A 14,601-nucleotide genomic window follows, 5' to 3' on the forward strand; every position below is an offset into this window, starting at 1 on the left:
TTAAACTGAAGTGGATTTACTGCCTAATTATACCACTTTCTTAACCCTCTTTGTCACACAAGTTAGGAAGTAAGTTTGGGTCTGCACAAAGCGCAAATAGAACCCACCAGGTTTACAGTTTTCCGAGTGAGAGAGAAGGACTTAGGATGATTATCTTTTGTTCACCTGCAACTATCACAGCATTGTTAACTGGCTATACCCCAATACAAAATAAAAGGTTAAAAAGACAAAAAAGATGATTATCTTTTACTGGGGAGTACTTAAGCAAGAGACAATTACTTCATTTCAAGGGGAGAGAGGCTAACAAGATATTTCTGACTGGTCTTACTTAGGTCAATTAAATTGTGATGTAAAAAGATGCCCCAGCCTTGTTCAATGCTAGCTGAATTTTAGAATCAAAGAGCTTGTACGGTTTATGTTAACAGCCAGAAAACCCTACCTTCCCCCAGCTACTGTGTACTCAAGTCATTATCACAATCTGAGGAGACAGATTTAGGATTAATAATTTACTATCTTCCTGTACTGCAATGTAGTTAAGAATATAGGACAGTTTGGCAGGAAAAAGTTGCTGCTGAAGGCTCACTGCTATGAGGTATATAGTCCATTAGTCATTCACCTTAAATTAAGTGCCCAGTAGATACAAGAAGGGCAGCAATATAGTGCCACCTAAAAAGTCTCCTGAAAATGCTTTTCTCAAATATAAAAAAGAGAAATATATTATTCTCTTAAAGGAAAAAAACACCACTTGGTCTGACTGGCACACCAGGGGCTACAGCTCTCAAAGCACAGCACAACGAACACGTGGGGGCAGAGGAGGAAGTGAGCTCGGGCGCCTTCTGTCTGCCGAGGGCAAATGCAAGCAGGTATGAGAGCAAAATGGGGATGGCAACTGGCGGGGGAAGGCCTCTCGCTAAGCCAGAAGCTGCCTGAATCCCATCTGCAGCCTCTGTGGGGGTTGAGGGTCATAATTAATCTCTCCCACCCAGAGTTTAGGACTAACTGAAAAAATAAAACATGGCGGTTAGAGGTACATGGAGAACAAAATATCTTTATAAGGGATAAGGTGCCTGGAGAACATAACTTAGATATACAATCACAAATGTGTTTCCTAATACTTTCCTACACTGAATTAAAACTTATCAACTGGACAAATATAGGCTGCCCTGCGATGGGCAGACCAGTTAGAGCATGGCAGGGAGAGAACACATGAAAATTCTGAAGATTACCCATTCCCTACAACAGAATTCTTTACCAGTATCACTAATCAGAAAAGTCACTTTTCCATTCCTGGAGAGAATCAGAAAAGGTCGGGGGAAAAGAACAAAAATAATCTTCCTGGGAAGTGAAGTGTCCACTTAATGGACCAAGACTGAAAAAACAGCATAGGAAAGATTGATCCTCCTTAACATATATATTCCAAAGTGGTCCTATCTCAAACATTATCTTTAGGCTAACCCAACAAACCTTTATTGCTACCTACTACATGTTATATATCAAGTAAGTAATTATAAGTAAGACAGCTTCATGAAGTAGACACATAAGTACGTGTAGTAGACTTCTGCTCCTGGCTATGATGGAGCATGCTGGTACAAGACTCATCATCTATATAAATAACTATAAAACTGGACAGAGTACTTAAGATAATTGCTTTCCACCAGGAGATAAGAGTGTAAGGTTGCAATCCCTGGGAGAAGGGAAACTTCAAGTGAGCCCCAAAGTTGCCCAGTTCTCTTTTAAGGAATAGTTTCTCAACCACAGCACAGAAAACTGGGACCCAAACCGTACAGAGTATCATCAAGGCCCAGCGGCCGAGCTCTGAGTGTGGCCGGGATCTGAGTGGCGGGACACTAGACAGGGAGCTGCGAAAACAGGGAAATCCCAAAGGCTGAGGGCTGGGACACAAAGGCCCACAAAGGCCTGCATATAGCAGGTGCTGCGGCGATGAGAAGCAAACAGAAACACTAGCGGTCATGCAGTGCTGGGGTAGGAATGAGGAGCGCTGTAGAACTCCGGCTCTGCCAAAGTGAAGAAATCACACTAGCAACACATACCAGTCGGCACTAGAAAGGCCTTTAGGAGTAAGGACCACATTCAAGGGCAAGACCTACTCTGAACGTCTCCTCTCAAAGCCTAAAACCACACAGTGCAGTATGGCATAAAAACAGAGCAATGTATAGAGAGCACGAGAACACTACAGAGAAAGCTCAAATCAGAGGCTTCAGGGAAAGCACCAGAGAGGATTTTATGTTTACCTGACTCAGAACGCATCAGGCAGAATGGGAACGGCACAGGCAGAGGAACAGAGCACTCTACGTGGAAACGCGAGATGGCACTCTGCAAACAGCGAATTGGAAGTGGAGGAGGAAAGGGAGCACAGAATGACTCAGGGACGCATACACCTCGGAGAACGAGCTGAGGTGGTCTCTGCACTGGGGGCTTCCCGGGTGGCTCAGTGGTAAAGAACCCACCTGCAAGGCAGGAGATGCAGGAGACACGGATTTGATCCCTGGGCGGGGAAGACACCCTGCAGGAGGAAACGGCAATCGACCCCAGGGTTCTTGCCAGGAAAATCTCACAGAGGAGCCTCATGGCATACACAGTCTTTGTACTGCTACAGGGATAAAGGAGGAAGAGGGGTGGAAGACGAGGAGTTCAGTCTTGATACATTAAGTTGGAGATATGTGACATACAGGTGGCTACATGGCCTGCGGTCCAGCAGAGAAGTGAATAAACACATATAGATTTGGGAGCAGTGAGCAAAGAGGTTACAACTAAGGGAAAAAATGAGATTGTCCATGGTGGGCACACAAGAAAGAGCAGAAACAGAACCCTGAAGAACAAAACATTTAAGGGACAAGCTGAGAAGAGACTGAGGGAAGAGTAATTAGAAAGAGTGATCCATCGGCTAAAAGGAGAACAAAGAAAGGCATGGTTGCAACTTAAGGCAACTGAGGAGAGGGCATCAAGAAAGCAGCCAAAGATGCCAAATGCAGCAGGGGTGTTAGGTAAAAAGTAAAGCTGTCAAGCTAGGGAGGTCATGGTTACCTCGGTAAAAGCCAGGCTTTAGGCAGAAGCCAGACCGCACTGGTTCAGAAGAGGACAGAGGTGGGAAAACAGAGACAACAAATGCGGCGTGCTTGTTCAGAAAGCTTCCCTGGCTGGGAAAGACGAAGCCAGGAACCTGGCCAGAGATCCCTCACAAAGAACAATGCTCGGCTCAATAAATATTTGTGCAATGAATAAGCAGTAATTAAAAAAATAAAACAAATAAATGATCTGCACCCATCTGGTTGTTTGACTAGCCCTTGTTTGTTACTGTGTCAGTTTGTCTGTTGGCAAACTGGATACGTATTAGGCCCAAGCCAAGTTCCATTTCCTCCACAAAGCCTTCCCTGATTTTTCTCATCTTCAACAACCTCCACTACAACAAACAAAAAAACAGAATAACAAGCGTTGGTGAGGACATGGAGAAACATTCTGGAACCCTCATACACTGCTGGTGGAAATGTAAAACGATGCAGCTGCGGTAGTAAACAAAAAAAAGTTAAACAGTTAGCATATGATTCAGCAACTCTACTATATAAAACAAAATCTATACCTGAAATATTATTCAGCTGTGAAAAGGAAAGTGGTACCAAAACAGGTTACAACATGAATCTTGAAAACATGGCCCTAAGTGAAAGAAGCTAGACATAAAAGGCCACTTACTGTATGAATCCAATTATATGAAATGTCCAGAAAAGGCAAACTCCTAGAGTCGGAGAGTAGACTAGTGGCCTCCAGAAGCTAGAGGAGGGGAAATAGGGAATGGCTGCTAATAGGTGTGAGGTTTCTTTTAGGAGGTAAAAGGTTCTGGAATTAAATAATGTTTTATACCTCAACTGAAAAATACCTCTAATCTCTCACTACAGAACTCCTAAATTTTACCTATCTATTTAGCCCGATATCTACTAATCTGTACTGAGTAAAACTGCTCTTTCCAGTGAGAGAGGTTCCTTGAAGACAGACAGTTTTCTCCTGGACTATTTTATTAGCTTCCTAACAGATATCCTTACCTCTAGCCCTCATCTTCCTCCCCTTGCCATCTTTCTCCCATCTGCACCATTACCATTCTTCTATATTTTAGCAAAAATGTTCCAGGAATGTAGCAGTATTACTCTTCTGCTCAAAGTTTTAATAGCTCCCAATTTTCTAAGGCAATGTTCTCCAAACTAGAGTTTTGGCTTACCAGAGGTACACAAGACAAATTATGGAATTATGAAAAGAAAATATTAAAACTATTAATATTTGTTTTTAGTTGATCTTATTAAGGTTTTGCTTTTGGAATCTCTTGTAAACATAAGACTTTAGCACAATGGTGCTTGTTTACAATGTATAAACAAAAATTGGAGCACATCCTCAACTTTTTTATGGATATGAGTGCATAATCAAGAAAATTTGTAGACCACCTGCCTTAAACAATTAAAGTCAAAGCCTCTTTCTATGGTATATAAGATCCTTCATCACCTGGCCACCATCTACCTCTTCAGAGGTCACCATCCCAGCTTTGCTCTTTTTATTTCAGCAACACGAATCTGCACAGAGAGTCTCCTTTGTTTACCAAGCTGTTTCACACTTTTGTGCTTTTGCTCTTTCAACCCCATTGCCTGGGAATCGCCTTCAAATTCCACCTTCAACATTCCGTCAGGCATCAGCTTCCCTGGAGAGCAGGCTTCAGCTCTGCCGCTCCTCTCCAAGCTGAACGCGTCTCTGCTTGCAACAGCACTCTGGGCCCTGCACCCCTCCATCGTTTCACTTGCCACATCATAGCATTTATACATCTATCCCCCTCGTTACATGAGCAGTTCCTCCGGGGCAGGAACTGCACCATACTCATCTTTATTGACCTCGTGCTTCGTCCAGGACCATAATCCTACTAAGTTCTAAAAAACTGGTTCTGAATTGAATCTTTTTTCTCTGTACTCTAAATACTTACTAACTAACTCTGTAGTCCATTTCCCAGAAGCAAGGGAACAACAGTAAACATTTTCACAGCCAACTGTTAGCTTCAGGTATTAGCCTCAATGACTCATCTTGGTTTAGCTTTCCAAGGCTGGTTCTCGCCCTTTAAATGTTAACATATTTTTGAATTGTTATTATATATGTTAAAAGGTTAACACGTTTGTGAATTGAAATGCCAACCATTAGGTATGCTTGGAAAGAGCTTAAAGAGCAACTGGCTGAGGATATTGATTTCAAAGTGAAGGGGACGGTCTTTCTCAAAGGAAAGCAGGGTGTTTGCTTTGATGTGCCTACTGCACCGGCAACAGAGGCACAGGAGGAGTGGCAAGATTCATGCCCCTGGCAGTTTTCAGAGGCCACGGAGCAACCAGAGCTAGAAGCACCACGGGAAGGAGACTGCAACTTCCTGAAGACAATGAGAAGGCAATAGAGGCTTCAGGGAACAGCGCGAGGGCAGCCGAGGTGTCAGGGGACAACAGGAAAGTAGAAGCTTCAGAGGACAGCAATCAGGAGGTGGCAACAAACGTAACAGATTCCAAAACAAAGCCCAGAAGCGGAGTTTTAATAAAGCATTCGGGCAGTAATGTGAAGTAGAGGATTTCTTTGGCAAAAACAGCAACATGAAACAACATTATTTTTCACACACAGTTAAAAGCACATTGTATTTCCATTCTGACCACTGGGCCAGTTCCCATCTCTTTGAGAGAGATAAGCTTCAGTTAAATTATTTCATCTGATTGATGACTGTCATTTATAACTGTACCGCTACTTCTGTCTCAGGTATTCCTTTGGAAAAGGTGTATGGATTCATTACATACTCTAATGTATTATCTATAGATTATAAGGTAAAGTCAAGTATGCATCTGCTGATACTTTTTAAGTTGACCCATCTTTATATTTAGAAATGTCTCTTAATAGTAGGCTTAGCTCAGATGGTAAAGAATGGTGGCTCAGATGGTTAAGAATCTGCCTGCAACTCAGGAGACCCGTGTTCGATCCCTGGGTGGGAAAGATCCCCTGGAGAAGGAAATGGCAACCAACTCCAGTATTCTTGCTTGGACAATTCCACACAAAAGAGCCTGGCAGGCTATAGTCCATGGGGTCGCAAAGAGTCAGACACAACTAAGCAACTATCACTCATTCACACTATTTGTCAATATCTTAATCAGATCATGATGTTCTCAAAGGCATTACGTCTCCTTAAAGTGCCTGCACATATCTCTGCTCTGACTGTGTTCATTCTAAGCTTTCACTCTCCAATGACAGACTTTGATTTCATGTTTAATGTTTAATGATTTTAATGTTTAATTTTCAAGGGACAATTCCCTTATTGCTAATTTATTATTCAGTCAACAAATATTCTTACGGTGCATGTACGATACGCCAAGCCCTTGGTACCTGCTAGGAATAGCTGGCATAAGCAACACAGGCAAAATCTCAGCTCTCAAGAAGCTGACAAACTATCGCAGGACTGTGCAAATTCTTGGGGTCACTTCACATTTGTCTCCAGATATTGATAATCCCCGCGTCCAAAATGCTATTTTAAGCCATTTAACAATAACATTAGAAAAATAGTGATTCAAATGGCTCGTGAGGAAAACACAGAGCATCTTTTATCAAACTGTTATCACTGCTTCCTAGCAGTGGGTTCCGGCACTGAACCCAAAACGGAAACAAAAAAGAAGCCCATTATACGTAAGTCAATGCACACCTGGGGTTCTCCCAGAGACGAAGGAACTGCTAAGTGATAAACAGGAACAGGGATGAGTAACTGCAGAGCTGCTTTCTTTTGGTTAGTTTTTCAAGAATAATTTCTATAATCCATGAACTAAAGACAACAACAAACCATCAGGAATGTATTTTATCAGAGAAAACTTAATAGCTCAGGTAAAAACCAAACAAATTCTTAAGTAGATAAATACTGATTCAGGCTACCAACAACAGGACTTTGCTACTATTGTTTCATTGTTGCTTTTTCAAATAGGGTCTACCCCCACCTTATAAGAAGAGTTAACATGTACCCTGGAAAACACAGAAAAGAATCAATATAAAGAGTAATAACCAGTGGGGAGGGCTATGCTGTGCATCCCTTCACTCTCACTGTAGGGAGATGGCTCAGCAGCTTCTCCTACGGAGGTTCCTGACCTGTCATCTCCGGGAAGCCCTCTGAGGGTGGGTGGGCAGCCCTCGCCTCCAGGGCACTGTAGACCCCAACAGCACAGTCCTAGTAACCTGACAGTAATACCCAGCTACGCCTGGTCGACAGACACCACCAGTGTCTGTACAAACTCTAACATCCAGGATGGACCTGACCTTCAAGACCAAGTTGTCAACACGGAGACACCAGTGGTTGTGGACTGCCATGCACCGTGGTGTGGTCCCTGTAAGATCCAGGGGCCAAGGTTAGAGAAAGTGGTGACCAAGCAGCAGAGGAAGGAGGGGATGGCCTAGGTGGATACTGATGACCACACAGACCTCGCTGTAGGGTAGGCTAACACGATGGGCAGTGTCAGCTGTGCCCACCATGCTGGCCAGGAAGAATGGGGATGTGGTGGACAAGTTCGTGGACATCAAATGATGAGAACGAGCTGGAGACCCTCCTGAAGAAGCTGACCAGCGGACAAGCAGGAAGCATCCTGACTGCCCCTGCCCACCTGGGCCCCATGGTCCCAGGGGAACCCTGATAAAACTCACAGCCTTTCTTTGCTGACCCTTCCCGCCTCCTCCCTCTGTCTGGTCCCAAGCTTTGGAGACCAAGCCTCCAAACACAGAGGCCAGGGTGGCCACCTGAGGGACAGGGCTGCTGCCCAGCTGAGAGAGTCGTCTCCCCCCTGCCCCCAACCCTGGCTCTGTCTGCTCCCTCCAGGGCTTTTGGCCCTGTGCTAAGGATGCTGGGACAGAGCCCTGGGGCCAGCCTGCAATAACGGTTTAGTCCTGTCTCCCTCTTCCCTTCTGATCGGAATACTGGTGCCTGGCTCATTTGCCTCCTGCATTTCCTTTCCTGCTGCTGTTTTGTGAAAAGAGAAAGAAGGAAAAAGAAACCCAAACAAGTGAGAATAAAATATATAATTCTCTCATTTTTCATAGGTCTGCAATAAAAAACTTTATGTGATCCTTCTATCGCCCACTGTGAAGAACAGACCCTGGGCCCTGTACTACATGACCCTGTATCCACACCCCCACCTCTCCTGCAGAGAGCCACCTCCCTCTTTTCTCCCAGGTGCCAGGGCAGCGAACATGTGTTGGGCTGAGGGTATCCTGCAAACCCTGACTCTGCAAGGCTCAAGACACTACTCTCCCTCACCATTAGCTGGCCCTTTGGTTCTGCGGCTTCACTGTGAAAAACTGGACCAATAAAGCTAGGGTTTACACTGTCAAAAAAAAAAAAAAAAAAGAGAGAGAGAGAGATAATAATTCCACTACTCAAATATACATATATATATATCATTTCAGACTTTCTGTTATACAAAAATATTTTTCTTTTCACAAAACTAATAGCAATTTTGAACATGAATATGCAATTGTATATCATGTTTTTTCATGCTTAACACTGGGAACATTTTCCATGTACTCATTCTTTTAAAATGTGAATTTTTAAGTGAGATAATATTTCACCATGTGGACAGGCCATAATTTCACCAAACTCCCATTGTGGGGCAGGTAGCAGTAATGTTTTCCAACACAGAATAAATGAGTATGGATGGATGCTCTCGTTCACAACCATCTAAATATGTCCTTGAGGTAAATTCCTAAAAGGGGGATTACTAAGTCAAAGAACATGAACTTTTTAAGGATCCTGATTTATGCCCAAAAGTTCTCTATTCAAAAGCACAACAGGAGAGCAACCACATCACCCCTTGGCAGCACCAGATATTTCTACTTTGATCTTCATCAATATGATAGGTTAAAAAGGATTTCTCATTTTACTTTGCAGCTCTTTGGTCAGTAATGAGAATGAAGATTTTTTAATGTTATAAAATCATTTTAATTCCTTATTTGTGATACTGTTTATGTCTATTATTCACTTTTGCTATTAGGACATTGTGCTTTTTAAAAAAATTGATCTAAAAGAGCTCTGATAAATTAAAACACACAACAAACCTGTCTGTCAGGTATTGCCTGCACTTTCATTCAGTTTGCACACACATGGGTCTTGGTTCTTCCATGGTAAGAGCTCCAAACTTTTCTAAAATGGAACTGGTACAATCTAATTCCCATCAGAGCCACTCCTACCAAGTACCACCTCTTTAGCTTTATACTCAATGTGTTCCTTAGGGTGCTGTTTTTAAGCACCAGACTCACCAGGGATACTAAAGACTAGCCCAATGAGACCCACAGCGCTCTGTTTAACTAACTAGCTTGGAAAATACAAAAAACACTCAGAAAAGCTTCTTCCGCCCCTATACTCAGAATCCCTCAAATAACAAGCTGTTCATTCTGGTTCAGGGCAAAAAAAGCTGCCTTTGGTCCTCTAAAAGATCACCTGTGGTTGGAAGGCAGCAAAGCAGAAGAAAAAGAGTATAAGCTCTAGAGCGGAAAAGCCTGCATTTAGATTCCTGGCTCTGCTGTGCTCTTGCCGTGTAACCTTAGTCAAGTCATTTTGCTTCCCTGGGCCTCAATTTCCTAATTTCAAAAATAAATCTGTTTTAGGGTTACTGTAAAGATTAAATACATAATGTCTATAACCTGGGGTCTGGTATACAGTAGGTACACTTCAAAAAATGTGATTTTCCTACTCTGATGATGGTAAATCAGTTACTTATTTAATTCAAATAATCTTACAAAATGTTGACCTGAAACAGCTAGCTGTCCCAGCAAAGCATCATCTGGGTAAAAAATATTTAGGTCAGCTTTCTGTCAAATGCAATTTCCACTGCTATAATTATGCAATCATCAACCATCATTGCAAGACAACAAAAACCCCAAAGTTGATGTCACTGAAATTGCTAAATACAGTAATTATTTGAGTCTCAAGATCATGGCCACCAACTCCTTTTGGAAAGCAATAGAAATCTTGGTAATTATAGGATCAAAAGACTGATTAGTTGCCCCAGACAGTGGTTTCTACAACAGAAGTCTTTTGGTCATTGCCCAGAACAGCAGCGTGCGCAGAAGTCATTCTCACTTCCATACTCTAAAAGGAACAATGTCAACAAAGAACCAAAGGAAAGAAGACAGGAAAAAAAGGGCTACTTTTTGAAATTTAGCCTTTTTGGCACTTTTTCCTGGCAAGAGGTATAAGACTGGTGAAATAATCTCTAGAAGGAAACCACACTTTAAAAATCTATCAGTGTAACCCCTTTCTATGGAAAAAAGTATATTCTCCTTCTAAGCATAGAGGGTAGATTCTGTCAGAAAAGGAAAGAAAGCAAAGTATCACTTACGTTCATAGCACTGTACTACACGCTTTAATTACTTTATCTTTTAAATCAAGTTGTGACGTAGGTCTTATCCTTCCTTACAGACAATAGGTAACTTGCTCAAGGTTTTGTAGTTATTAAGTGGAAAGAAACACCCAGCTCTCAGACCCAGGTCTAACTTTGAAACCTTTATCTTTTCATTACATCTTCATGAAATCTCAAAATGACCATGCCGATCCTCTTTTATGAGAAAGAACCCAGGGACTTCCCTGGCGGTGCAGTGGTTAAGACTCTGCGCTTCCACTGCAGGTGGCGCAGGTTCCATCTTCAGTCGGGGAACTAAGAATCCTGAATGCCACGTGGCAACAAGACAAAAAAAAAAAAATTTTTTTTTTTTTTTTTTTTTTTCAAAAAATAAAAAAAAGAGAAAGAACCCAATTTAAATTTTGGTCTAAAACAAAACAGACAAACAAATAAACCCAACAAACTAAGTGTTCACCAAAAGGGTGACCATTTCTATCAGTTAGCTCTTCTGGCTCTTACTAGTCTTTAAAATGAACTGACAGACTCACACAAAGTACCCTTTTAAAAAAATCTTAAATATTAAAGAAAATGGTACCTGTTGACAACCACAGAGCACTGAAGCAGAAACAAATATAAAACAGGTACAAGCTTTTGAACTGCTTCACAAACGTCTGCCAACAAAATCTTGATAAAATCCAAGAAGTACGGCTTGGCTTGATTCCCAGCTTCTCCATGGCCTCCCAGACAGGCAGAACCAGTCCACTAGAAAGACAGAAAAAGAAGAAATTATATGCCAAGTAATTAATAATTGATTCCTCGAAATGCAGAGTGCTAGACAGTGTGACAGATTAGGGAGAAGAGAAATCTCAAGGTTGTCTTTCACTGTTCATACCTGTCTATAAACCTCAAACCTGAGCTCTGACATAGCCTGTAATTATCAGGATAGAAACACAGCAAGGGATATGAAATGAATCCACTGTAAAGCTGCAACACTTTATATTCCATTATTTTCTAATCTGACAGTTAATCATCTATGTGGAAGAGTGGAAAGTGCACCCGACTGAAAAAAAAGATCTGAGTTTCAGTTCTAGCTCTGCTAACAGCTTTGTGACTTCATCCAAATACTGTTTTCTTATCTGTGAAGAGGAGAGTTCAGAGCATCACAGGTGAACTGATCCGGAGGTTTTTCTAGCTATGTGTTTAGAAAGCTTCCGTGTGACTGTCATTAGCTAAGGCGTGCATTCTCCACTTTGCTATTGTCCCCAGCACTCTTATCTTTAAAATCTATCCAGTTTACGCTTTGATGTCACCTCCAGGATCCGCAGAATCATTAGCAATTCCTGACTTAAATTCATATATCCACTCAACAAGTATTTACACAACCCCTATTTTATACTAGACATCCAGAATCTACGGGTTGAATGACAGGTCCCTTTCAGAAGGAAAAAAAAAAAAATGACTTTCCATCAGTTTCTTCTTACACAACTTTTCTATATTGTATCAATTATTATATAAATGTCGGCAGCATTATGAGGGTTGACTGAGTTCTAAAGAAGCAATTCAAAAATCTTCTGTGCTAAATATGCACCTGTCATCCACATCTAGAAAATGGCAAAGACTGACAACCCCCAATCCTAGCCCAGCACTGTCTAGGCTGGATATCCATATCAGGAAATAGACAAACACACACACAGAACTGCAAAACTAAGGTACAGCCCACCCAAGAAAAAGTGTTCACTGAGCCTTAAGCACCTGAAGGACATCCTCTTTCTCATTCACTTCCATCCATTCCTATTTCCAGTGGTTTGTCATTGTATGTTAGGGGGAAGGGGACAGAAAGGTGTGCAGGCCAGACACATGCTCAAGGGATTATGAAGTGTAGCCTAAGTCAGAAAGTATATCCAGCAACCTAGCCTTCCAAGATGGAAAGACTGAATGTGCACGTGAGTGTGTGTGTATGAATCTCACCCAACACGTTACTGCCTACCACAAAAGGATTTTAAATTCAAGGTGACTCAACACCTGTCATCAATAGCGTGGCAGGTGGGCGATAGAAGCATAAAAGAAATGAATAGGTTTTGAAAATGGAAGTAATAAACACCACTGGATTGGCAAGCTGATTAGAGAAGGGCAAGGTCTCACAAATCGTGCAGGAGACAGAGGCGGTTATTTTCTTGTGAACTCCCAATCAGTCTTTCCTCTGAAACCTACAATTGCTTAAGGGCACAAATCACTGCTAGGGTCCAGTCAAAGCCTTGCTGACCAGAGGCAGGAACAACAACACAACACCAAGATCCAAATGGCTTGTTACAGAATCAAAGGGAAACAGCCCAGGGAGAGAACACACACCCCCACAATACTTGACAAATGAAAATCTAGAAAGGCAAGCAAGAGTTCTGGCATTTAGGGCGTTACAAGTACACCCGAAATAAAAGCACTCTCTGTTGCAGCAGCTGTTCAGACAGAGCAGGGGGTAATGTTTACTTAATACTTCAGGTTGATGGGGGATGTATCATAGTTCAGTCTGTCAGCTACATACGTGGAACTCCATTTATGTACCCAGCGATAAGATGTTTGAACAACGACAGAGCACGTCTGAAACAGCCTATTCAGCTAGTATGAGTAATCAAGAATAAAGCTCTTTAAAAAAAAAAAGTCTCAGATATTTAGGAAAGTTACAGAACAGACTGCCATGAATAGCTTTGCTTATATTTGCAGACATTGTTTCCCAAATAGCTGGAAAAATGAACAGACTGTTCTGGGAGGTCGTCCTTCCAACTTGTTCCTTAGCTTCCAGTCTGTTAATCAGATCAGAAAGCACAAGGAGAGTCAGTTAATACTCTTCACTAACTGCTGCTGCTAAGTCACTTCAGTCGTGTCCGACTCTGTGCGACCCCATAGACGGAAGCCCAAAAGGCTCCCCCGTCCCTGGGATTCCCCAGGCAAGAACACTGGAGTGGGTTGCCATTTCCTTCTCCAATGCATGAAAGTGAAAAGTGAAAGTGAAGTCGCTCAGTCGTGTCCGACCCTCAGCGACCCCATGGACTGCAGCCTTCCAGGCTCCTCCTGGGATTTTCCAGGCGAGAGTACTGGAGTGGGGCGCCACTGCATCTGTCGTCAATTGGGCACAAGCACTGTGAGGTGAACGGAAGCAAAGCTTTTCTCTCGACTTCCTTCATTTCACCTTTGTGCTCACTGCAACCACCATAGGACCCCTCGGGGGGTGGGGGGGGCATAATTATCCGTGTCCTGAATAAGGCAGGTTTCGCAACGTAATGTACAAGTAGTGCTCAGCCCCGCCCCCCTTATTCAGCATCAACGTGCTGTCTTGGTGGGGAGAACACACACCAGAGACAGTAACTAGGGGCGAGGAAGGAAGGAGACCTGTAGCGTCTCGGGGCCGGTCGGTCTGTCTGTCTGTCAGGGGATGGAGGGAATAGCAGGACCAGGCCCGGGCCCCCCCAAAAAAGGGCTCAGCCTGGGACTCCAGCTCGGCACCTGCAAAGCCAGAAGCAGCTGGCTGTCCTAGCCGGGCCAGGAGCGCCACCTCCGGGTCCCAACACCCGGCCAGCGCACCCCCAGAAATAGCCCGTCCCGCTCGCCCCTCCCATGGGCTCGCGGTCCTCTGCCCGGCAGCCAGCCGCCCCCGGCCACCTACCGGGGCTCAGGGCCACACAGCGGGACCCCGGCTCTCGGCGGCCTCCGCCTCCTCCCGGTCCATGGGGTCGGGGCCCCAACCTCCGCTCCCCTCACCCGGAGGAGGAGGAAAAGGAAGAAGCGAACGCGGGCTCCCCACCCGGACAGCTCGCTCTCGCCTCAGCTGCCCTGGACCGCGACGATGGCCGGAAACGCCGCCCCCTCCCACCTCCCGGTCTCAACCCGGAAACACACTCTCCATGCTAAACAAGCCCTCCTGGCCCCCACCCCCCCGGAAGCTCAATTCTAGCCGCGAGCCCGCGTGGGAGGAGGGGCAGTGCTGGAGGGTAGAACTACGCACGAGCGAAGGAACCTGGGTCCCCAGGCTGTCGCCTCCTGCTCTCCAGAGGCTGTGTGCACCTTCGCCCGCCGGGCGCGAGCCCCAGGCCCCAGACTCGGGCAATACCCACAAGCAAGATGGCGGCAGCGGCAGCACCCCCTACGGCTTAGCGCCCAGCCGTGCTATTGGCTGGAGCCTGGAGTGAGGCCGCCGCGGATTGGTCGAGAGCGCTGCGGGGGT

General features: G+C 44.1%; 1 protein-coding gene and 1 pseudogene across 4 annotated transcripts in view; one reads left to right on the top strand and one right to left on the bottom strand.

Moving 5' to 3' along the window:
- Positions 1-14,487, bottom strand: part of KIAA0319L (KIAA0319 like) — a 117,685-nt gene extending 103,198 nt beyond the window's left edge. For 2 of the 4 annotated variants that reach the window (XR_001917317.1, XR_001917316.1), the window contains exons 1-2: positions 14,044-14,242; positions 10,981-11,147 (exon numbers count right to left, since the gene is read on the bottom strand). Coding sequence is in view for 2 of the 4 variants with exons in the window: in XM_005678716.3 (XP_005678773.2) it covers positions 10,981-11,119 (139 nt within the window). In the remaining 2 variants the exon portion in view is untranslated. Of the gene's footprint in view, positions 1-10,980; positions 11,148-14,043; positions 14,263-14,382 lie in introns of those variants that run through there. The other 2 variants (XM_005678716.3, XM_018041412.1) reach the window with 2 other exon arrangements.
- LOC102176012 lies at positions 7,112-7,685 on the top strand (annotated as a pseudogene).

The sequence above is a fragment of the Capra hircus genome, chromosome 3, assembly GCF_001704415.2.
Source record: "Capra hircus breed San Clemente chromosome 3, ASM170441v1, whole genome shotgun sequence".
Lineage (NCBI taxonomy): Eukaryota > Metazoa > Chordata > Mammalia > Artiodactyla > Bovidae > Capra > Capra hircus.